This window comes from Sinohyriopsis cumingii, chromosome 3, assembly GCF_028554795.1.
Source record: "Sinohyriopsis cumingii isolate HCF-2022 chromosome 3, ASM2855479v2, whole genome shotgun sequence".
Classification (NCBI taxonomy): domain Eukaryota; kingdom Metazoa; phylum Mollusca; class Bivalvia; order Unionida; family Unionidae; genus Sinohyriopsis; species Sinohyriopsis cumingii.
In genome coordinates this window covers 104,268,096-104,295,317 of record NC_142963.1, presented here as the reverse complement: position 1 = coordinate 104,295,317, position 27,222 = coordinate 104,268,096, and the positions used below count along the sequence as shown (strand labels likewise).

The following is a 27,222-nucleotide window of genomic DNA, read 5'->3' as shown; positions in this document are numbered from 1 at the left end:
GGCTAAAAAAATTTATACTGTGCAAGGTGCATGTTCATATGTGAGCCATTAAACAAATTTGTGGGAGTCATCATACACCACTTAAGTGAGCGAATTCATGTAAAGTTTGTTCAAATGACACAATCACATTCCCAGGTAGGTTATCTGATGATCTGCTTATGACTGTGATAGTTCTTAACACCTGCTTTCAAGCAATAAATTTTAACAGAAATACTGTATTTTATATTTTGATAAATGTCCAATGATAGTTATAGCTCTTTTTTTTAGCAAGCTTTCATGATACTTTTGCTCATTATCCTGCCAAAGTGTTCTCAGTTTAAAAAATACCGCAATAACGTTCTTCCACTCCCACCCACCCATGAGATACTTAATTTAGAGATCTGTCCAGTGTTGTAAAGATATATGAGAACATTTTAGTCTAAGCAAAATATCTGCAGTATAAAAAAGCAAGTTAATATTCTTTACTAATGGAAAATACCTTGTTACAAATTCTGAAAACTACACTTCGCTCGATAACGGTAAAGGACACTGATGCGGATAAGATGATAGTATTCCGAATATGACAGCACGTGATTAAAATCTCGTTTATGAGTTTAAATCTCGTTCGGTTCGTTAGTTAAATTGGAGCTCAAGATTATCAGCGGCGTTACTATCGTAGGAGCTGGAAATAATAGCTAAGTAGATCTCGTTTTTGAGTTGAAATCTCGTTCGAATCTCGTTCGGTACTAAAGACGGAGATCAAAATTACAGCGGCGTTACTGTCGAAGGAGCCGGTGATTGTAGTTTGTAGACTGAGCTTCACGTGTTTCTGGAGCCGTAAATTGGCGATTTTTATTAACGGAGCCGTAGATTAAAAATGTTTTAGGAGCCGCTAATTGTAGAAGGAGCCGCTAATTGTTGTAGGAGCCGCTAATTGTAGTTCATATAAAAATATAGGGAAAGATTGTAATCACCGTCATTTTAGGAGCCGCTAATTGTTGTCGGAGCCGCTAATTGTTGCCTTTATAATAATATAGGGAAAAATTGTGATCACCGCCGGGTACCTGCGGCTTTCCATAGCTTGTTATGGTAGAGGGGTAGCCCACTGATATAATATATTTTCTTTTCGTCGCTTCAGTGACTATCGCCTGTCCCAAATATTCACCCTCTCCTACCCGAAGTAAACGACTAAGTGTAGGGAGAATCTGACAGCTACACAATGCAGTTAGACACCTCTGATGATAACATTTAATTACCGGTTACAGCTATAGTCTTCGCCTGAAATTAAGCCTTTTAAGACGGCATAGTGTCTGTACCACATTTGTAAACCAGATATTATTTAGTTTTGAAGAATTAATAAAAAAAATTACCACGTGTTTCAATAATGACAAGAATATCTAACAGTAATAACGGTATCTTTTTATGAACAACTATATTCTTTTAATTCTGGAATTATATATAAATCGAACAAATTGCTCTTTAAATGTATTGCATAATTTTGATCTTAACAATAACAGACACATTCTTTAGTTGCATATGTATCTTAATTTTGAAAATCAGACATCTATGATCTTTTATATTCAAACTGCAGTTGTACTTTAATTTAGATGTATGGACCATGCAGTCTGAATAATAAATAAATAAATCTGCTCTTATACTGGAAACGTGTGTCCACGTCGCGATATTAACAGTCCATATGGATCTTTCGTACCTTCAAAATATTACTTTAGGGTTAAAATTGATAAATTTGCCTTCAAACATCATCTAACATCTTCACACAGCCTTCATCACTGTGACAGGTGACCCGGCCCTCAATATATTTCTTCTTCAGTGATTCCCAACATTCTTAAGCAAAATGTTTTGAATATATATTCACCAGTGACTTACAGGAAACAACATTGTTATTAGTATAATACCCCCAAACATTAAGGTTACTCATAATTGATTCAAATGAATAAATAAATTATTAAAAAAATAAAAATAAAGAATAAAATAAATAATAAAGAATAAATATTTTGAATATGTTGTATATATTTGAAATATATTTACCCGAAAATTATATTATTTTATATTTTATTTACCCAGCTGAATAGCAAGTACATTGCTCGTTGAGAAATAAATGTCTGGCAATGTTATGCATTTAAGTAGCAAAAGGTTTAACTATTTTTCAAAACAATTATGAAAAGAATTGCACAGTTGAGATGAGTAATACGTTTGAACAATCTGATTGGACAATTGTTTAAGAATGAAAATCTTTTCTTTTATATTTCGTGTGTCTCTCTGTGCTTTGGGTTCGGTCATTGAATTTATGTAGGTCCATTCATTTTTAAATGCATCATCGTGTTAAGATGGCTGCCAAACAGAAATATATTTTGAAGAGCGTCTTTATATTATACTCATTGTCACCGCAAATTATACAGCATATATTTAAAACTGAAAACAAGACGAAGACGTTGAATAAGGGTGGCAGTGTTTATTTTCGTTCCCCAGTATAAGCCTACAATCCCAGCAGTTTGAATCCCCTCCACCCATATACCTTTTATAAAATGAAAAGCGTCCGTGATGTAAAATTTATAAAGAACTGATTAATTTAATTCATTAATGTACAATTTATAACCAGACTGCCTGTAGGTGGTCCCTAACACTGTCATATTGTTTGCTTTTGAATCAAACGGGTGTTTCATTACCTACACGGCATTCATACTTTTGTGGGCATGTGTATTTACGTAGATAGCAAAATTGATGTAGTTCGTCGTCTTCAATTGCTCTAAATAATTCCTTATCTTTCTGTAAGTTTGGGAGTGACATCAGTTTTAAACCACGAACACCAGAATTTAACCGCTTGCCGTTTGACTATTTTCAGTTTTAACCCACGAACACCAGAATTAAACCGCTTGCCGTTTAACTAATTTCAGTTTTGTTGTGAAATGTAAAATCCAGACAATGGAAATATTAGCTGCAGATGATACCGTCTATCTAGTCATGGACCCACATCCCTCCACTGAAAATGGACTTTGTCCAAGAACCAGAAAAGGAGATTGAGAAAGTTCATTATTAATACTTAAAATTCCCGCTTGTGTTAGTGAACCCTTCAGATTAGAAAATTAAATTAGTACAGGAAATGGCTATGGTTTGTATATAATTGTGTATCTTTGATTTTTATCTTTCTCTTTTTAAAAATTACAAGTGGAGTAAAAACTACGAGTACGGACAAGGGTCAGAAGAATAATTTTGAGACCCAAAAAATCATTTAGTGTTTTTTTTTTGTATCTTCTATAAGTTGGCCTTACACAAAGCCACATTTCTTGCTCCAACACCACTTACGCCATCAACATTTATCTTTAGCGGTCCATCACTCTTTGCAAGGGTATTCACTCTTAAAAGCCATATTTGGCAAGACCACACAATTAACCTCCCTTCTACACAAGTTACGTACGTATTGTCAGATATAGATTTTTGGCATCCGTACAACTTAAAATTATGATAGTTGCATGGTTATAAACGAAGAATTATAATTAGCCACACTGTAAGAGGCATATATATGTGTGAGCGTACGTATGTGCGTGAGCGTGCGTGCGTGCGTGTGTGTGTGTGTGTAATATAAATACAAATCTTCTGACGAATACCAGTCCATTGAAACAGATTTCAGAATAATTGTATGAATGTAATATATATGGATAATGACCTTCCTGACACAAGCTGCTTTTTAATGTTAATTATAATTCTAAGAGCTGTTTCCTGAAAAGGTGCTGCTTACTACTGCTTAAAGTCCTACACGCTCCTTTGCAAGAGCTGTGACGATATTGTGCGTTTCTGGCGTTGCTTTTATGGGTCAAATATCACGAATGACTCGACATAATGTCCATATTTATTACTTGAACTCTGTATCATTTTTCATAGATTAGTCGAGATTGGATCTTTAATAAAATATATCATTATTTTCCTTTGAAAGTGAATAAAAATTTGTTTAGGCACTATTATCAGCGCACAAACTGCATAGTATGTTTACAAAAATTTGATGCCATATACGGGCTTTGCACCCATGTAAATATTTATGTCAACAAAACATGAATTCACCCAGAAATAAGGCGGTAAGCTCTCATAAGTGCTAACCTTGCGCTCTGCACGATTTTAAAATGAACCTGTGCATGCGCATTTGACCAAAGGAATATCTCTCATCCTGATGAATTCGTGATGTTGATGTTACGCATATTATTATTTATTATTATTGAGAGCAGTATTGGCTGTTGTTTCCATTAATTTCTCTTCTAAATGATACATACTACCTACTTGGTGATTTTAGAGTTATTTAGCTTGACAGCAGAACTCTAAAAGCCCGTTCTTGATGAAAAGAAATTTCATGAAATTACGATTTGCAATACTATTTTTCATTTTCATATTTTGTAAGCTATCATGTTACACATGCAGTCTAAACCAATGCAAGGCGGTTATTACTAGTGGACGCTACACTTGTAGCATTATTACTAGTGGACGCTACACTTGTAGCATTATCATTAGTGGACGCTACACTTGTAGAATTATTACTAGTGGACGCTACACTTGTAGCATTATTATTAGTGGACGCTACATTTGTAGCATTATTGCTAGTGGACGCTACACTTGTAACATTATTACTAGTGGACGCTACACTTGTAGCATTATTATTAGTGGACGCTACACTTGTAACATTATTACTAGTGGACGCTATACTTGTAGCATTATTACTAGTGGACGCTAGACTTGTAGCATTATTACTAGTGGACGCTAGACTTGTAGCATTATTACTAGTGGACGCTACACTTGTAGCATTATTACTAGTGGACGCTATACTTGTAGCATTATTACTAGTGGACGCTATACTTGTAGTATTATTACCACGCATTTTAAATAACGATCTCTTGAATTCTAGCTATAAAACCGATGACCAAGATTAGGTAGCAATTATTTTATTTAAAGAAGGTAACACAATTGGCTGAAGAACTAATCAAACTTGAGGCATTCATACAAAGAAACTTGTTTGTATACAAACGCACACACACATGTATACATATACAAAGTATTATGTACAACAATATATTCACTTTCTTTCATTTCTCTCCCATGATGGGTACTCACATATACACTGAACCCATATGGTCAATATACATGAAACATGCAATTAGTGACAATTAGATGTGTATGATATGTAACGATGCTCAGAGGCACTCGCTCATACAGTTGTTTTCATTCTCATCTTTACTACCTCTCTGAATCCACTAGATATATTACGTTTGGAAGAATAAAAGATTGGACATTTCTAGTCTCAACTGGTATAATATCCCAGAGCAACGTTCGAGAGCGTTGGAAAGTCTTTTGGAATAATTCCTTATTTGGTTTGTTTAGCAATTTTATAATGTAGATATGGATGACAGGTAAGGAGCATTACCAGGAGCCTATACTGGAAGATTGGCTGTAAATACATGGGAAAATCTTGTACATTAACTTAGCTTTTCTCAGTTGGATTCGGTATTTAACAGGTAATAGTTTAAACTTAACAGCTAAGTTTTCCCTGCTCTCTGTTTGGATTGATATTAGCATAAAATGCTTTTTTTTGAAGATGTGTTAGCTTTGCTATGTAATTATCTTTTGAATTACCCCATACTATGTAACAGTAACCTAAATAGGATTTATGTCACTATTAGAAAATAGTGTCATGTGCCTTTCTGAGAGACAATATCCATCCTACTGAGAAACCATAAACTTGAATTAGCATTTTTACCGATATATTTGATATGTTCTCTCCATGACATGATGTTATCTACAAAACCACCAAGCAGTCTATGATCACAGACCATTTTCAGATGTATATCCTTCCTTGTTAGACATAGATCAACACTATTAGAATTTGTTCCTTCTTACCGATTTGGGTAATATTTTAGTTTGACCAGTATTAAATGCAATAGTATTGCGTGTGCATCACTTGTCCAGTATATTTAGTGCATATTGTAAAGAAATTTCTAGTTCATGTTTTGCGTTTTGGATGTCTGATAATGCTGTGTCATATGTATAGAGATCTACAGATAAAATTGAGTCCCGCAGTAAAAGTGGTAAGTCGTTAATAAATACTATAAATAGAAATGGACCTAGTTTGAGCCGTGTCGGTCTCCATATCCAATTGTTTCTGGTTAAGATAATATCGTTTATATAAACATGCTGTCTTCTCTAATTTAAGTATAAAGTAAACCATCTAATTGTGATGTCACCACATTGGTCATTTTTCAGTTTTCTCATAATTATTTAATGATCCACAACGTCAAAAATTTTCCTGAAATCTACAAATACAGATCGTATTATTCTACGTTGATCAAATGCTTGAAGCCATTCATCGAGCAGATCAAAGCAGTTTCACATGACTGTTTCTGTCTAAAGCCCTGCCATATATGGTAGAACAGCAAGTAGTTGCTTAAATATGACTTGAACGAGTCATGAACATGTTTTGAAATCAATTTTGATAAGTTTGGTAATATCGATATTGCTCGGTAGTTATCTGCATCTTCGTTGGCACCTGATTGGTGAATAGGTATTACTTTTGCAGATTTCCATAGTTTGGATACATATTAGGTTTTAATACTTAAATTTATTATAAATGTTATGCGATCTCCGAAATAGCCGAGTCAAACGTTTTTGTTAATCGTAGACCAATCTGATCAAGTCCTGTAGCTTTGCTGGTATCAGGTTCAATGAGACATTTTTAACAATGTTTATTAATACTGGTAGGACAGAGAAACATTCCTCCCAAGGGACTTTGCTGGTGCATAAGTCTATCCGTTCATTAAAATTGATTTCCATCACTGATTCCTTTCATTTTATGGTAATGTTGATGAAAGCAATCATTGAACACATTTGCATTGTCAGTGTTTTTTGTGACAATGGTGCCATTTACCACAATCAAGTGAATTTTATTGGTCTGATCTTCGTGTGTTCCCCTCAATGAATTCATTGAAAACTTTCTAAACTGAATCTGAGTTTCTGTTTTTGATCTCAAGCATTGACTGATAACAAGTTTCTTTGTATCTTCTAGTTATCCATTCTTGACATTTTTTATGTTTATTACTTCATATTGTGCATGGTTTCCTATAGCATTGAATTGGCCTCATGTTTTCATGGCATCTACAATTTCAGTTGTAAATCATTTAGGTTGGATTTCATTTACCCAATGTACTTTCAGTGGTGCATGTTTAGAGACTACATCAATCAATACGTCAGTCTCTACCCCTAGAGCTTCATCCATATCATCCAAATTGTGGATTATATTCATGTAATTTTATTTAGATCATACAGAAACTGTTCTTCGTTAAAAGTTTTGAACAATCTGTAAATGATAGTTTTGTGTGCAGTTTTCCTGTTTGTCTTGAATTTTACCTTTCTTGTTAGAAACGTAGGGTAGTGGTCACTAAGACCAACTATAGCATTAGCCACAGTGTCTGCTAGGTTGGCATAAATGTTGTCAATTAGAGTGCTTGATATTTCCGTTGCCCTTGTTGGTTCATTTACCAGCTGGACAAGGTCCAATGATTCAACAAATTGCACCCATTTGTTCCTTACCTGAGTATTAAGTCCTTATTTACACCTCCCAATATACGTTTCTTTCTCCTGTGCAAGAATATTTCCTATTTGTTTAAAACAAATATGATTTCAAATTACTCTGGAAGAAGGTGGCCTAAAAATGTATCCAACTAGAGATGATTTTTCTTTATTCTGAGACATTTCCACCCAAATACTCTCAAGTTCTTGTGACTTCAAATCGGGTCGTCTTTCTGCATTTAAATCGTCAATAATATATATAACAAGACCTCTTTCTGCTGTATATATGTTCATGCGTGATGATTTATTGTAACCTTGAAAAGGAAATTGATTATCATTGTGGTCAGCATTTCATCTGGTTTCAGTGAGTCCTAAAACATGTATATTATTTTCCTGGAAGACAATATTAACTTAATCTAGTCTATTTTTCCACTTTATCTTGTACATTTAAGCGATCTATGCTAAATCCTTTCTTTATTTAGCTTCATACGAATTATATGTATGTCATCATGCATTGCGGCAGTCGGTGAAATTGTCTCCATACTTCATATATCATCTTTACATCTTGTTGTTGCCATACTTTAAGGTTGATATATATGCTACGATGGACCCTCATTAATTGCTTTAAATGATCACTCTTTGGCTCTCCATACTACATTGTACTCTAGACTAAACGAACTGGGACTACATTCATCATTACCTAAATGTAAACGGAAACGAAAATAGAAACGTTGTTTCAAAGCTGGCGGGCGTAGAACAGGAAGAAAAATCCCAGTTATCTCCCTTATTTCGGCACAACCATTTAAAAAAATTTCGACCGTTAATTTAGATAACCTAATTCAAATCCCTATTAATTCGTCAACCTTTGTGTCAACTATCCAAGAAATACCTCTGCGCATTGCATTATTCAATGCACAGTCAGTAGGACTACTGAAAAGCGCATAGAAATAGTTAATTTTATCAACGACCAGAATGTTAACATATTTTTCTTGACAGAAACATGGCTAAAAACATTATGCGATGAGCCCAAGTGTTCGGATCTAACACCCACTGGTTACTCCATCAAGTCGTTCCCCCGTAATTCTCGCGGAGGTGGAATTGCTGTCATCACAAAGAACTCCATGATAAAACGTCTTAACTACACCACAACATTCAATTTCGACCACACATTGTTTGAACTAGTCCAAACCACACTCACACTGGAGCAAAGGTCAGTCCATTTGTTCTGCCTATACCGCCCTCCTCCTAGTAGAGAAAACAAGCTGGCTGACTCTCTCTTTTTGGAGCAGTTTCAGAATCTCCTGGACGAAGGAAATTCGATAGGTGGCAACCTGATTATTCTTTTAAATTTCAACTTTCACTTTGACCGTCCCGGAAACTCAAATACATCAAAACTCATAGATTCCATTAATGTTTTCAACCTCAAACAGTTAGTTAACCAACCCACCCATAAACATGGTCACATTTTAGACTGGATTCTTCATAGACCTGATGATAACATTCTACGGTCCTCCCTGGTATCCCATGACCTTGCATCAGATCACCTCTGCATTATATGCCATCTTGACGTATCAGTCCCTAACCCTCCACCTTTATCTGCTACTAAGAGAAACCTCCGTATGATAAATAGAACCAAATTAATGCACGATATCCAAGCTAACCTAACAACTTGCTTACCTCCTACCGCAGAACAACTTATAACTGTCTGCGTTCATTACTTGACAAGCATGCCCCAGCTACCAAGTGCAGAGTATCAATTCAAAAGTGTTCTCCATGGTATATCAGTGATAGGGAAAAGCTTCGCACTGCTAAAAGAGACCGCCGTAAAGCTGAGAGGCTCTGGCTTTCCACCAGACTCACTATTCATAAGCAAATCTATGAAGTCGCTAAGAAGAATGTCACAATATAGTCCATGCAGCGAAATCAGCCCACTTCACTACTAAGATCATGGAAAGTTCCAGCTGCAAAGAGCTCTTCGAGATTACTAACAAGCTAATGTCAAGGAACAAGTCAACACCACTTCCAACTACCTTCTCTCCAGTCGACCTTCCGGACTTGTTTGCAAATTTCTTCCATGACAAAGTACAAACGATTAGAGATAAGCTTGAACACCACAATTTCAATTGACTCGTCGTCACCATACAGTTGGGATACAGAATTTGAGCGGCAACCATTAGCAGCATTTGAACCTGTCTCTATTAATTTCGTACATACAGGTCAACAGGACACAAATTGTATCTGCAAATGGAATACACTCCAGCCCAGTCGATCTATGTTGTGGTGTTCCACAGGGGTCTGTTCTTGGAATTGTTCTCTTCATTCTGTACACTCACTCGCTCTCAAGTGTCATAGATCATCATCCAGTGTCTCACCAATTCTACGCTGATGACACCCAAATATACAAATCTAGCCACCCAACTGAAGTTGATGCTAACATCCAAGGTGTAGCGATGTGCATTTCTGATGTGAAATCATGGATGACATGTAACAAGCTGCAGATGAATGATGATAAAACTGAGGCCATTCTGATCACAACACAAAGACTTTCTCATTTACATCCTTTACCTCAACCAATAAATATCAGCAACACCAACATTAAATTCACACAATCAGTACGAAACCTAGGTGTTACTCTGGACAGTACTCTCACATTGCACCAACGTGTTATGAACATATGCAAGGTTGCATATCTTGAGCTGAGACGAATCAGCTTAATTCGCAAATATCTTTCAGTTGATGCCACTAAAACACTTGTGTGTTCATTAGTACTTTCAAGACTGGACTATTGTAACTCAGTTATGTCTGGTTCATCTCAATATCTGCTCCAGAAACTTCAAAAAGTTAAAAACACAGCTGCTCGGATCATACTTAGAGTACCACGATCAGAGCACACCTCCCCGCTGCTCTGTACCCTACACTGGCTATCCATTCGATCCAGAATCAAACACAAAATGTGTTCTCTGTGCTACGTTTCACGGTCGGACTCTAGTCCAACATACCTATCTGACCTCACCCATGTGTACACACCAACAAGATACTTACGCTCCTGTTCTGACAATCGTATACTCTTTATTTACACTATGAAAATAAAGTCATATGGACAGCGTTCTTTTGCATAAACCAGGCCCCAGCAACGTGGAATGAATTGCCCACTGAACTTAGACACAAAGACACAGTGATCACATTTAAGAGGGCCTTAAAACTCACTTATTTTGACTGCAAGAACAAACTTAAAGACCTAATAATGTTTCCTACCTTAAATATTCTCAGCATGTTTTTTTATTTTTTGAATGTTTTTCTAATTTCATGGTGTTTGTTTTTGTAATAATATTATTTTTTATCTTATAAGTGTTGTCTAATGTTATAAAGCGCTTAGAGCTTCTAAAGATTAGGCGCTATACAAAGTCCTCATTATTATTATTATTATTATTATTATTATATATTAGCAGCTACAAAGTCAAATATAGACCCTGAATATCCTTTGGGTATGGCATTTACAGTTGTGTCCATTGAATAGATAGAGACAATAATCTCACTACGTTACGTACATTTAGATTTAGAGTATTTGTTATAAATGAAGCATTAGCATTCTCTTCTTTGCCAGCTCACCAATATGTATAAGACACTGATTCACAGAGTTTCTGTTTGTGACCAAATTTATGGCAACTGTAGCACTCAGTTTGTTTCCCATGATGGCATGCCTGTATCACATGACCAACTTCGCCACAGTAGTAACAGAACTCTCTTTATTATAGTGACCGAAAATGGGGGTATACACGTTAATATTCCTCAGTAGTGAGAGGTTTCTTTTCTACTTAAATGACCGCTCCGGTGGCCTAGTGGTTAGAGCGTCCGACCCAGATGCGGGAGGTCGTGGGTTCGAACCCCCGGCCGAGTCATACCAAAGACTTCAAGAAATGGTACTAACAGCTGCCTCGCTAGGCACTCAGCATTAAGAGGTTAGTGTTCGGACTGGTTGGCCTGGTGTCAAGATAATGTGACTAGGTGGGACATCATGCTACATGTCTGCGGTATGATGCCCCAGTGCTAGACATCACTTAAAGCTGTCACACTATAGACATCGTAGCGACATGACGGGAAAATTGTTTAAGCCACGTCAAAAAATTCTAAACCACAACCACGTTTTCTACTTAAATGAATTGTGTATATGTGGTACAGGCTTACGTTTACATTTCACTTGTGAAGAAAGAAAGGTGTACGTTGTGCATTGCACTCTAGGTTGAAGTCTTCACATATTTAAATTATCAGATAATTGATCATTGTCACACAGGTATCCATTCGAAGATTTGGTCCTGATATCATTATCTTACATGTATCTGGCTGCAGTATTTAGCAGCATACATTAAACTTTCAAAATCTGATCAATTTTGATATAGTGTCCTTCCATCACAAGTTTCAGTTCTACCTATCAAAATAATCTTTTGGTGTTATTTGTTTAGGTCTGTATTCATTATCGTGTTTGTGACGTTTTTTATTTTTGCACCTCTATGATTCTGTAAATATGTTTTAAGAAGTCTCCTTGTTTCTCTGCTTGTCACTATAATTCTAGCTTTTGTGGCTTGTGATTTCCCAGTGTTGGATTTTGATTCGTATTTCGGACATATCCCTTTGAGGAAGGAGTGCTGAATATAATGTCGCAGTTGTGTGAACTAGTGGAACTGGTGTTGCAACATTTGCCAGAGCAAATGGGAAACGCCTTTGTTAGTACTGGCAACACACTTATCTTGAGCTGAGGGCAGCGCGTATATTCTTGTTGCTGTTGCAGGTATGAAACATATTTGGGAAGAGGTAGTTTACAATGATGGATCATGTTTGACATCAACTGTTACTTGTGTGGTCATTTGACATTTTCCATTGGCTGGTATTGGAATTGTCTATGTCTAAACATCTGATATGTTTGCAGTTTGGGGGGTCTGTCTGGATTGCTTTTTCACATGAGGTTATTTGATCATTAATCCTTTGCTGTGCTGACTTTCTTCGCATTTAATTATGGTTTCAATTGTTTAATTTTGGCCTCCAAATTCCTAATTGTTCTTTAATGACCACATATGGAGGAATCACTTTGGTTTAAGACAACACTGGAATGATCTTGATTGATGGAGCGAGTAGGGTAGAGGGGGGCAAAACGCCCCATTTAACAACTTTTGGTAATTTATGGCATGATTTACATGATTGTGTTCTCAATTGGACAATTTATTTACAGTATGCTTTACGTCTAACATAATGGAATGATGTTTGGTTACAACGAAGAAACTATTTATGAGAAAAATGAAAAATGGTAAAACTTTATAATGGGGCATTTTGCCCCTATGATGGGGCAAAAAGCCCCCTCCGGGGCATTTTGCCCCACAATGCATTCAACATCTGTGAAAGTCTGTAAAACTACAGTGATACTATTGAAGTGTAAAATCAAGGATTATTCCTATATGGACATTTTATATATGGCAAATATGCTAGAACTACATACTGTTGCATCATTCAAATTAGCACAACAATGCGGAAATGCAGGCAGCTACAACAATGCTCAAATCTAATTTCCATAACTAATGAAGGAAAAGACAAAGCCCAAAAGTAGTGAATGCTCCTGAAAAATTCTTTATTGCTCACACTTAGCACAGAATAATTGCATATTGAAGGTGGTGCCACACGATTCATGGAACCACCTGGAACATTTCTTGCACTGCGACCAGAAATCTTCTATTAAGGGATCATCACTTCTTCCATACTCAAATTCGCAGTTTCCACAAATGTAGCCTTTATTATATGTTGTGTTTGCTGACAAGGCAAGATCACGTTTACCAACTGACTTTGTACCCGAAGCCTTTTTTCCCTTTTCATGGTCCTCTATACAAGTTGTCTTTATAGTCTTAGATGGTTTTCTACCTATCTTTTGGTCCTCTCTAAATGTCTGCTTCTTTTTCGTCTGCATTTATTTCTGTTTTGAAACTTTGGTTTCATTCCGTTTGCTCCCGCTTGCCTGTACAGTCCTCTAACATTTGCCTTTTGTATTTGTTATCGTCTTTCTTTGCTTTTCAATAAGCATTTATTTATATTGTGATGAATTCAAGTTCATGGCTGTTTCTGCCTTTCGCTTTCTTGTGCGCTGACTGTATATTCTAGGCTTTGGCGAAAGTTAGAGCAATATGTTCATAAATGCTGAATCGTCTGCACTTTTGCATTCGTTATCAGATACCCCCCAAGGTAACACATTCCTTTCTTCCAGCAAGAATAGCTTCGTCAAACATTTTCCGATTACCTGTCTCCTCGACGGTGATGGCAGGGTGATGTGTTTGTTGATTATCAGGTAACTGAGTATATCCTGTTTTGTCTGTCTCTGGATTACCCGACCCATCCACAGTGGCTGTATAACTACCAGTTAGCAGAAATTCAACCGTTTTGCTTGGTTCAGTCAATGTTTTTGCATTGTCAGAAATGATCATAACCTTACTAATCCTTCGTGGATTTCACAAAAGAAGTGAAATATTCCAGCCATTGCAAGAAAATATGACTGTCCACCCACTTGGGCTACACAAGCCTAGTGATCCGGCTGGTGCGCCATTCATCAGTGATGGAACCATTCATTTACGTGGGTAGATAAATGCTGGCGATGCAAAGGTACCGGTCACATTCATGGCACATATTACAGTAATAGTTTGACCACGTTAACCGTTTGTAACTTACCAACTGATCTAACACCTTTTGATGCAATAATGTTTACTGGCTTGTGGACAGTTCTAACGCCCGTTTCATCCATGTTCCATATTCTGAGACCATCAGCAAGTGTTGCGTCAAGAGATTCCTTATATACTTGGTAAAAATTAACTACCTGTGGCCGGCTACAGCCCATGGCTCTGCTGACACTGGTTGCCTCTGGAGCTCTGATGGCTAGATCTGGATGTCTTTTCATAAAGCCTTTCAGCCAAACAATACCTGCTGCATTGCGTTGAAATGGGTGGTTTTTAAAATTCCGATGAACCGCTAAGCTGTATGCCAAACGCCGTACGTCAATTGTGGTAAGTCCAAATAATGCCTTTTCCATGGACTGGATCTGCTCATCTAGAAGTAACTCATAAGCAGGCTTGAAAACAGTAGTCTTACTTTCCAGTTTTGACACTCCAGGTTGAGAAACCTTCAAATCTATATGTCTACGCAAAGTTTTAGCTGGAATTCCATAATTCCTGGCAGGAGCTTTCAGTGAAATTCCAGAATGAATTGCTTCAAGAGCCGCTTTTAGAGCTAGTGTCCCATAATTTCCTCGAACAGTTTTCCTTCGGTAAGTTCCGCAAAAAAGTATAGAATAATTTCAGGCATATGAACGGTTAGTTAAAAAGTGTACAACATTTAAACAGTTATGGGGCAACACGCCCCCTGTAGGGGGCATTTTGCCCCTATCGTACAGCATTGACAATTTAACAATAGGCGAAATTAACAACTGCTGAGAATCATGAAATATTATACATAATGCATCTCTATACTATGTTGTTTAAAAACATATATACCCTGTTTTCTTTAGGTAGTTTCAGTCAAAAATACTGCAAACAAATGGATGGAACATTTTTACAGGAAGATGCCAAAAAAGTAATATTCTTGCATAAAAAAAAACATGCGTGCGGCTGCATCCAACAATGGCGGCCATTCACAAGGCCTGTGTAACCTGGGCAATCTTGCTGTATAAAGACCAGGCCATTTTCTAGTGCAGGGGCGTCAGGAAGACTTGGGGGCGTACTACCCCACGGAGGCGTTTTGCCCCCCTCTACCCTAATTGTCTGACACTCAAGGGGTGTACATTTCATATAGAATTTAGGAACTGTTTCATGTTTAGTACTAAATCTAGTTACTAGTGCAGATGTCTGCATCAAACTGCCCTTAGCTAAGGTATTCTCATGTCTATATTTACAGATAAAACCATCTAATCGCGTTAAACATTTCTACCACTGCATGTGTAGGACACATTTTGTCTTAGACAATGTAGCTGTCACAGAGTTCTTCTCTTGTATTCTGTAGATAATACTATTTTAAACACTTGAGCTGCATGAAGTCTTGCGATGTTCACAAAACAACACTTGTTATAAATTCAAACGTTGATGGATCTATATGTACAGAGACACTGTGTTTATTATGTTTGACCCTCAGGAACTCTGAATAAATGTCAACCACATTGGATAAATCCAGGGCATCATCTGTACTAATATTTTTCACCATGTTCATGACTTCCCTGCATGGGAGTATCTGTATGGCGCAGACTTTTAGGTACCTAAGATATACTAAAGCCAGAAAATGATGCAAAGAGTGTTGAGCAACGTCAGCTGAGTAAGGGACTAAAAAGGCTGTTATTTAAATATGTTTCCATGGTTCTAATATTTTCATCTTATCCGTAACTGTGTTAAAAGAACAATATTAAACCCTTATACATGACGAAAACATAACCATCAACTTAAAACTATTTCAATATGCATTTGAGTTTGTATCGTCACTCATCTGAAGTTCAGGTATGATAGTCTATTTTCCCACTGTGTATTGCATATTTAAGTGATCTATGTTTAATCCTTTCTTTATTTAGTTTCCTACCAAATATATTTATGCTATCATGCATTGTGGCTTTCATTGAGATTGTCTCCATATTTCATTTATCATCTTTACATCATGTTGCTATATTTAAATATTCATATATATTAGCATACACAAAGCCAAATATAGACACTGTCAAAGTTCAATTCCAAAAACGTTATCTTGAATAACTTATAATGATCATTATAAAGTGCACATTAAATTTTTATTTCACTAGCTTAAAACTGTCACAAGTCCACATTATTAATTATGGCAATATGTATTAGCTTATTTACACCAGTTATTACATCAAATTCCGTGAATGTTGAGTGAAAGTATATGAGATTCATCCCTACATGGTAGATATCTTGTGACGTAGTTCAAGAAACCAGCAATTCACGTGGCTGAAGAAGGTAAAATCAAAGACACAAGCCTGTTATTGAATATTTGTATTGCTTTATATTTTATTTCCGCTCTTCAAAACTTGTTATATTGGAATATACAAGGATTAATGACCTCAACATGCAGTCATGCTAGTGGAAAAAGGATCGCCTCAAACTGTTTAAGATGGGAAAATGCTGGTGAGGAATGTCCTGAAATGCAATGTTCTATAATAATAATAATAATAATAGTAATAATAATAATAACAACAACAATCTAGATGACTAATCAATATACAAACGAATGGATTCAAGTAAGACTGAATTATATACGAATCATGTTAGAGTTTTTGTTACACACTAAACCTTTCAGCTTTTATAAGTCTTCGTTATCTTCAAAAGTGAGCATTCTCGCAATGGAGTAGTTAAGATTCAATTTGAGTTATTTTAGTTAATTAACTCAGCTAGACGCAAAATCATTTATAAGTCATGAATCATGTTTGTAATATTTTATAAATGAAAGTGATATTACCTTTATCTGGGATTGATATATTGCTGCACATGGCGATTATCATATATTACAGAAACATTTTGTTTCTGAACAATGATGTCACATAACCATAACCAAGTTCGCATAAACGGTATGTCAAAGATAAAAATTAAAAATGCTTATAATCAGAGCACGACCTAAACGCAACCCATTTATAGTGACCTCTCCCATACCATTGCTAGGTCTCTCAGACACACCCGAGGGTCTGGTTAAAATAATTTAAAGTTAAACGGTCACTGAAAGTGAAAAGTATTCTAGGTCAGAACACTGTCATAATACATCATGTCCATACAAGATTTAGAGAAAAAGACCAAACGCTTACTAAAGAGTGACAAATGGCAGGAATGTCGAACACGGATGGATCCTTTACTCCAGGCGTAATACCAGAAAACTCTACCACAGTCACAGTTGGAACTGGAACAAAATAATGAAATCATACATTAAGAATAAAGTTGTGATTACTACAATATTGGATTCGTACCAAAAATATGCTCTCTCTCTCTCTCTCTCTCTCTCAAAATAACGCATACTCGCTGCAGCCTACACTTCCTAAAATCATTCTCAAAAGATATCTTCTAATATATGGCTCAGATTGCCTTCTAGAAACTGTAATGTATATTATTGTTGACAAAGCAAATTCAGCAAAACTCTGGTAGGCATTTGGATGTTTCTTTCTTTAAATATATATAAATATATGTTTATATTTTAACACATACACCATGTTTAACATCTATATATATATATATATATATATATATATATATATATATATATATATATATATATATATATATATATATATATATATATATTTGCTGGTGTTATCTAGAGGATGTCCTCCCTCGACATTATAGCTCGGAGGGTGTGAAAGAAGAATGGAATTTCAACAGAGAACTGAGCGAGAATACTCAGAAGAAATAAAGCAATACGAACCCCTTAGACAAGAAAACAACAAATTTAATTAGAACAAATTAAAGCGGTAATTCCACTTCAAGTTAGATTATGTCAATATAATTTGACAGGTGTGTCTAATTTGGATTTATTGCATCATCATAACGAGAGGTGAAAAGAGTGCAGTGTCCACGACTAATGTGCATCACCTTCCTTTCCTTTGACCGTATATCAACGTCTCCTAGTTCATCCTTCCTAAGCTCTATGCTATGTCCCTTCATGGTCTTCCTGGTCTTTTTATTCTGACCTCGCCCTTCCTTTCTTTCTCCGGACTTCTGTATTCAGACTCTCCCGTCTTTCTTTCAGAAAGCTGTTCCTTATTGCTGTTCTCCGTTGGAACTTGTACGTCCTAGCACTAAAACATGTCTTTCTTTTTACAAGACAACCACCTGGTACCCTTCTTGTTTCACCAGGAAAGCATCAATCTCTTAATGCTTTCCACGGAATCGAGACTAAGTTTCCTCTTTAGGAAATTTCCAGACTAAAGACTTTCGACTAAGGTCGTCACTTTAAATGTCCGATTGCCCTAACGTGTACGCCTTAATTTATGCTGCCCAATCGTATGCAGCAGTCCCTAATTTTTCCAAAGGAAATAATTCCTTTCATCAGGTTTAGACAGCTCAGAATCTGTGTACAACACTGCGTGACAATTTCCCTTTGAAAAAATGATAAGTGGACATAGGTTCCTATCATGCGGTTAGGGTTGGTAGCTCAGATGTTTACTTTCTAAGGACCGTGCAAAAGATACCGCGGTCAATTTCACTGAGCTAGAATGCTGCCCCTTTGAAGTTTACACTGACATGAGGGGAGATGAACGGAAAAAGGTCGAAGTGACCATCACAAAGACTTTTCTGGCTTAAATGCTATAAAATTTAATGCTCAATGCATTCAACTTTAAAGTTCACTGCAATTAAAAATTCGACACTTCACACACACACACATACACACACACACACACACACACATATATATATGGGTTTTCAATGATTTTGAATTTTGCTGCATGCACATAAAGGATTGTTGTCTTTGTCATGTTTCATGCAAAATTTAATCATAATGTAGATCACAATATTTATTCATAATTCATGCACTCAGAATATTTAATTTCAATCCCCATAATTTGCTCCTTGAATCGGGTAAAGTATTCTAGCAATGGACGGTTAAGTTTATAAATGAATTCCAGCCTATTGTGAAAAGAAAGTTATTACTATATATGTCTGAGCAGGCAACCAAAGCCGGGAATGGTTCAAAAAGGGAGATGTGACATGTATAGTTCCAAGTTCCATGAACAATGCAAAGCATGTGCATGGCAGGGCAACCGTTTTCCTCATATGTATTGAGCATTTGCACGTCTTGTTAATCCAATCATATTTCTCACTGCTTCTGGTTACAACCTTTCTCTTTTGAAAGTCTCCTCATCCTAGGAAATATCGAGATATTGAAATAAAGGTCAGATATTCGTGAAATATTTTCTTTCAAGTGCTTTTCCAGTAAATTTGCATTTTAGAGTCTTAAACGATTTGGTCATTTTTGAGGCAGCTGCAAACGAATCATCCAGATGTTGTGCCCAGTTGCCGAAAGTACTATCCTTTGTAGTATCAATAGCTATGATGTCAGTTTTAACTTAAACATTTTCGAAGCGATGTATATGTCTCTCTTGTCATATAGTTCAGTTAGCCGATCGATACATAAAATTACAGCATTACATTTGTTCAAAGTCAGCCTTCTGTTAGCACCAGATGTCTCGTTCATGGCAGCAAGCATAATGGCAGTGCAGCCGTGCAAATTCAAAGGTGCTTCAAAATGAGTTTGAGGAAACATTGGACTGGTGCTTAACTCGATGTCCATAGATAATATGAAGTAAAATAACATCTATAACACATGTGTGATATGCAACTGACACGCAAATAGTCTTTGCCACTAGTAGTATTATGATTATTGACAAGGTAGGCATGCTGGTATTCGCACATTAGAACATGCAGAAGGTAGGAGAAAGGCCGTTATGAGCACAGGTTTAACTGTATTCTTACCGATTACAACAGGGAGATGCGTTAAGTTGTAACATGCTTTTTCTAGGTACACGTCTAGCTTTACTGAGGAAGAATCAAGTTTTTATTCCATATATCACACTTTGGGTAGTTATTTCAATGGCAAGAGTTTAATAATAATAATAATAATAATAATAATGTTATTATTATTATTATTATTATTATTATTATTATTATTATTATAAAAGAATGGTAGTGTCTATGTCAACAAGACGCCAAAATTACAACAAAAACAATAAATCATTCATCATGCCTTTAATCCTAAGACCTTATATCCTCTGACCTGGTTCATAGTAACCTTTCATGGGTAGATACATATGACTACAAGCTATTCATGAAAATATATAAGACTGGTCGGTCGACATTAAAGTTGGTGCTTTTTAGAGGTTGCATTCGAGATCGCGAAGAAGTATATTAGTTCTGAATGTTTACCCACTTGTACCCAACACAGAATGCCAACAGATCTTTAGCCATCTCAATTAGAATAATTTTCCACGAAGTAAGATCACTGACTACCACAAAAAAAGTCTTTCTGTACATTATATGATAAGCGTGAAGTACTTGGTGCATTGTAGGTCTTTGAAACTGTATATGAATTTAGGCGTTCAGTTAGTTCAAGTACACATAACTATACATTCTAAAGGCAAATGGTGGGTAAAGCAGTGTCTTGCCCCAATACAAAACTAAGAATGAAAGCGACATATGATTTCAAGAAGGGTAATTTGAAACTAGATTGTAATTCTTTATTTAGTAAACAGATAGAAAAATCACAGGATGGGGAAAATGAAACATTTTACAAATGACAAAATTCGACTTAATAAGTTTAAAGGTCACTCAAATTACAAAAGCAGAAAATAAACTAATGAAGACATTTTACTGGGTGACATTTCCAAGCAGAATATCGCTTATTACCCAACAGATGACTGATTTACTACTTTGAGGCATCAAAACTTTTCATGTATGACTTCTTTTATCATGGTACACTCTTTAATAAAATGTGAAGAAAAAAAAACCAACACAAAACATCGCCTTCATTGGTGATTCTCAGACCATTTTCTTCATCAACAGCAATGTCATTAAAAATCATAGTGTACAGGCGGAATTATGTATAATCTGCTTATGATATGCATATTTTAAGTAGGTCGGCCGATATATCAGCCTAACACTTACAATAATATTGACTGGCGATTTAGGGCACACATCGCATATTCATTAAACTCTGCAAAACTCCGCAGCCACTCTTGTCTGTACACATCGGTGCATATCCCGCGGCTGTTGAACTACCGTCTTCTGAACGGTTCTTTTGGTGACATGTATATACTATTTGAGGATCAAATCCTATGTTTGGTGACTTGCAAATCATCCGATCGTTATAGCGTCTGCCTCCAATGCTAGAGGTCACGGGTTCGAACCCCTGATGCGTCATACCAAAGACACAAAATTGTACTAGCAGCTGCCTCTCTTGGCGCTTAGCACTAAGGGGTTAATGTTAGGCCTGGTCAGACTGGTATCAGGATAACGTGACCAGGTGGGACATGATACTACAATTCTGCGGCGTGATGTACTAGTGCTAGACATTACTGTAAACTGCCACACTGCAGACATCGTAGCGATGTGACTTAAAAATTAACCTACGTTAAAAATCCTACACACACACACACACACACACACACCAAAATCCACGTGGAATAACAACCCTTTGTCCTATGGACATTTTGAATTTTGTGCTAGATATGGCTGTTACCAAAAATTGTTAAGAGTCTCAACAGTACGCACGTAGGTTCCGGAAACATTTGCATGCATAAATATTTTAAATTTTAGTAAACAGGTAACATCAGACCAACATATCGTCAGATAGCATCGATACAGATTGTGGGCTGACTTACTCTTCATCGGACTAGTGAAACATAATGCTCGGAAAAGTTATGGGCAATTTTAGACATCACCGTTTTTATTCCCAACCGGACAAATAGAGTAAAAAGCCGAAAAGATCGGTCCAAAATACTTTACCTTAAATGCAAAAGTGACAAAAAATTAAAATTTGATCTTGTATTCTTATGCGTGGGAAACAGTTTAACTTCCAGTATTTGAGTCCATTTACCTGTCAACGTCTCAGTGAATGTTACCTCATCGTTATCACTACATAATTACATAACGGTTTAAGATTGCTCACATCTTCACACACGATCAAAAAGTTCATTGATTATTGCGTCGGAAGTATTCTGACAGTTTGAAATTATTGTTACCATGTATAGTGGAAATGTGATTGATGAAAATAAAGAAACAGGAGGGGCAACTGTAAATCTGTTAACGCGAGTCTGAGTCTTTTAACGGTCGACATACTGACATCGCGCTTATGCAACCCCGACTTTTCCCAATCTTCATCTAAGCACGCTCCCACCACCCAAGACAAACACACCTCCTGTTGCTTGACAAATGCATACATGTTTGAAGTAGCAATATATATTGCTACATTAATTGCTTTGTCTCAGTTATACGAGTATAAATTGAAGAAACACAGTTACCTCCCTGGATCGTTGTGCCTGATATGGCCGCAACAATCGGGATACAACCGCTGGCTGTCACTGTGGAATACACTTGTAAACCGTTGTCTGTGTAAAGGTATGTTTTAACCGCCACTTTCTCAGATCCCGCGCCGAAGTAGGTGTTCTGCACGACTTGGGCATCATCTTTGAGTAAATAAGTAAGTAAGTAAGCAAGGAAGGAAAAAATATGTATGTATATATGTATGTATGTATGTATGTATGTATGTATGCAGTGCCGGATTAAGGCTTTCCAGAGTCATAAGCACTGACAATATTATGTACGTAGGTATGTATGGATGGATGGATGGATGGAAGAAAACCTTGCCAAAAATTACCAGGAAGACATCCCCACCCCGTACCGAATGTAAATATGCACCACGAGACCACATGATAAGAAAAACCCCATACGAACGGTATGAAAGAACACCGACAAAGCAAAAGGGACATAGGTTTAGTTCAGAATATTTCTATGTAAGTATTGCTCTTTTTAAAGTTCAGGGGCAACTTCAGGCGAACCAACTTCACGGTATGAATCCCAAGGGAGCTGCCTTCACTAGTCATCTTATGACATACATTGTGTGGGTGGACGGGCAGTATCAATTCTACATTATCTAGCCTGCATGGGACGAGGAGGAGGATGCGAGCAGGAGAGAGAGAGATGAAAGGGAGTGTTGGTAGTGAAGTTGAGTCCTTGAAATTTAGAGTGAGGCATATATGCTAATATCATTTGTAAGACAGGTAATCACAACTATCTATGTTGATGCTGCTAAAAATTGGTTTTATGTTGTATTGACTGGAGAAAAAAAAAGTCTCTAGTGGATCCTACCTGGTACACATTTTGGTTTCCATTGTTCAAGCGGTTTCTTGGTACACTTGCCGCCCATGATGTCATACTCCGTTCCCTGGAATTGAGCATACGTAGAGTTTGCTTTCCTAAATGTGTCATGGAGGTAACGTAACGGTCATCTATTAAATGCATAAATAAGTCTTGGACTGCTACAAAAATGCACTCTCTAGTACATAACACTGGATGATAAAATATGTCCTATCCTCACTGAGGAACTAAGAAAGTATTCCCTTAGTGAAAGTATTTAGTCTCTAGGAAAAAATATGTGATCCGAAAATATAATACAAATACATATGTCCTTTCATTCGTCCGTCAGTTTGTTCATTAGTAGGCATGTTCATAGCTTGATTCTCTCCGCTTTTGGATTTATGCAAGGATTTCGTATTTAGTAAGATGCAAACTGGGGATTCCGATCCCAGATGTAGACCCAGTTAAGTGGGACTTTGTGATGGATTTACACAGTGAAGTATTCCGATGATGTAATGATGACTTTGACAGTTAATACTTCTATTTAATTGTACCCTTACCGTATTATAGTCTTGTATTGATTTCAGCCTTATGACGACTCCATCCACGACTAATTCCACTTCAGAAGCAACCATCTTTTTGGTATTATTCAGATGCAAGGTGAATGAACCCTATATATATATATATATATTGTAATGAGCGCTCTAGTAACAAGATTATAAATCTGATTTCAAAGTCTCTTATCGCATATAAATTTTAATTTGTAATTGTTATTGCTACTGATGGTTATGTTCTCATGTGCAAGTAAATTTCTGAGTGGAGAAAATATCCATATTGAAAATTTAGATACAGGTTATGTTTATTTCATGAGACGTCCTGTAAAGGTCTCCTTTGATTTTATTCGTCTTATCATTCTTCTTTTCGTTTTCGTTGTTCTTCGTATTATTATTATTATTATTATTATTAAAAACGACGGGAGAGACATTGTAACCATAATAAAAGGAAAATATTATCCGCAAACAAGGATTGATGACTTGTACGAAAACATCACATGTATTAGGACCTACCTGAGTCAAATGTGCCGTTCCACCCTGTGCTGTGCCAGTCAACAGACCTTCATACCCCTCCCAAGCATCGTAGGGGCAACATCCCTCTCCCAGCACCATGGCAACCAAAACAACAGCTAAAACTATACGCAGCATTGTTGCTAAAGATCTGAAACTGTTAAAAATACGTAATTACGTATATCTGAGAGTTGAGAAGATGTCAAGGTACGAAACATTTGTTTCTATTCGATAATAATGATGATCAGTGTTTCGAACGAAGTTTTGTCATCGTAGGTAGAACAGTATTGGAATTTGCATCTATTTCTGCTGACTGATGTGCAAAAGCCACGTGTCCTACTTAGAAAAACCATGTCTCTCTAAATAAAAGAAAGACAAGAGCACACAAACAATACACACATAACGAGATTATTCGATATTATAACAGCAATAACAGAACATAAAAGAAATAATATAAGTACGGACAAATAAACATATGCATTTCATTATAAAATTCTTCTTCCTGTATTGACCTGCTTAGATTTTGCTGTATCGACCTACTCAGGTTTTGCTTTCCATACTGCGGGTAACTTCGATAATGGCGAGAGGCATGTTGATATACTGGTTAAATTATGTAAATAAATAATTTACACAAGTTAAATGCGTACAAACGAAGTTTACACTGTCATCATTTTGCTCAGATTTACAACACTTGCGCTTGACAAACAGATTTTGAGGTTTGTGTTAGGACTGGTCTGCCTGGTCGGGATAATGAGACTGGGTGGGACATCATGCTACATGTCTTCGGCATGATGTCCCAGAGCTAGTCGTCACTTTAAACTGCCACACTGCAGACATCGTAGCGATATGACTGGAAAATTGTTAAAGCTACGTTAAAAATCTGAATCACACACACACAAAAACCACAAATGTTATGTGTTTACATGTTTTCTGTAAGAACTAAACTCCAGGAAACATGGCCTTGCTCAAAATCGAAAATGGTCCAAGCATACAATAAAGCGGCGGCTACATGCATTCCAGTTTTTGGCTTAGTATTTTTGTTCGCCATTTTACTTTTGCATTGGTGAGGATCTACCTGGACCACACTTTGATGGGCCTGCTTATGTTACATGATCACGTGCAATGTCTGCCAATGACGCAAGTGAAACAAGTCCCAGCACCATCAAATTACAGCTCTGAGCATGGTATGTCTCTCCACATCAGATTTTGACTGTTCAAGCTCAGTTATTCGAAGCATTTAAGGACGCTTTGTCCTGAAAATAATCAGTAATACCAGGATGACGTGAGAACAATCACACATTGAGATTTACAAATCATTAATATGGCGCCTGCCCACTTACCTCTTCAAGATTTGATCATCATCTGGTTTCGAAATGGAAAGGTTTTCACTGAAACAAAATAGCCAGTCATGTGACCTCTATGTTCATGACTTTAATATAAATTTATATTTTTCCTTACCTGCTCGCTTCGAAAAGAAATAGGTTAACTGAACCAGTCGAAAGACTGCCGACACTTTATACTCGATCTTATCAGTGTTTGGAATGACTGGGTGCATCACGCATCTATCATGACCTAATAAAGTGCACATACTATTAGTCACTAATTTGTAATATGGCATTGTTTATTAATAAGTACACTGACAATTTAACCGGTAAGTTGGTTAATAGGATATTAGTTAATAGTTATAATAACATCCTTCGTGTTCCATTAAACCTTACAAGATAGAACATTTCCTCTACAATATTGCAAATTATTATATATTTAGTTTTTGATGAATTAATAAGAAAGCATGTGTTTTCAGCGATAACTAGAACAGATAACAATAAGAACGGTATCTTCAAATGTCTGGCGAACTCTATATTATTTTAATGTTTGAATTATAGATAGACCGAACAAATTGCTCTTTAAATGCCTTGCATAATTTTGCTCTTAACAATGACGCTTTCTGTAGTTGCACACATTTTTGTACATAAGACAAGTTTGATCTTTCACGTTTAAAATAAATTGGTATTTCGATTTAGATGTATTGACCATATAGTCTGAAATAATGAACTCTTCTCTTATAGGGTAAAGATATGCCCTCCAGGCGACAGTAACCGTTCTTGAGTATCTTTCTTACTTAACCATACCACTATATGCAATTCTATCTGCGCTTTACTCTGATCACTGCAAATACATCACACTAAATATTGTGGTTAGAGTACACACATATACTGCTTAGTTGCACGTAAAGAAAAGTCTTTAAAGGGGACCTGAACTTGCCCAGATCATCTGTTCTTCAAAAAGTGGATTATGCACATGCGTTACTTTCTAAAATATAAACGAATTACTTTTTGTCTCATAAATATGCATATTTCTAACGCTTTACTTTTCTAGTGGTTAGAGCGTCCGTCTCCAATGCGAAAGATTACGGGTTCGAAACCCTGCCTAGTCATGCCAAAGACTTTTAAAAATGGTACTAAATGCTGCCTCGTTTGGCGCTCAGCATTAAGAGGTTAGTGTTAGGACTGGTGTGCCTGGTGTCAGGGTAATGTGCCTGGGTGGGACGTGATGCAACATGTCTCCGTCATGATGCCCCAGTGCTAGACATCACTATAAACGGTCAAACTGTGATGTGCTGTGATGTGATTTTGATTTTTAACGAATCTTTAACAGTCATATCGCTACGATGTCTGCTATGTGCCCAGTTTATAGTGATGTCTAGCACTGGGGCATCATGCCGCAGACATGTAGCACGATGTCCCACCCAGTCACATTAT

The 27,222-nt window shown here is 36.6% G+C and overlaps 1 protein-coding gene across 1 annotated transcript; it reads right to left on the bottom strand.

Moving 5' to 3' along the window:
- Positions 1–16,546: 16,546 nt before the first annotated feature.
- On the bottom strand, positions 16,547–26,044 carry LOC149803451 (ependymin-related protein 1-like). The gene is made up of 7 exons (XM_089951415.1): positions 25,922–26,044; positions 24,467–24,620; positions 23,960–24,070; positions 23,412–23,487; positions 22,565–22,729; positions 17,363–17,454; positions 16,547–16,703 (listed from the first exon to the last, which is right to left on the bottom strand). Exons 2-7 carry the CDS (start codon positions 24,599–24,601, stop codon positions 16,644–16,646), a joined length of 639 nt encoding a protein of 212 aa, XP_089807541.1. The 5' UTR covers positions 24,602–24,620; positions 25,922–26,044; the 3' UTR covers positions 16,547–16,643.
- Between the last annotated feature and the right edge of the window lie 1,178 nt (positions 26,045–27,222).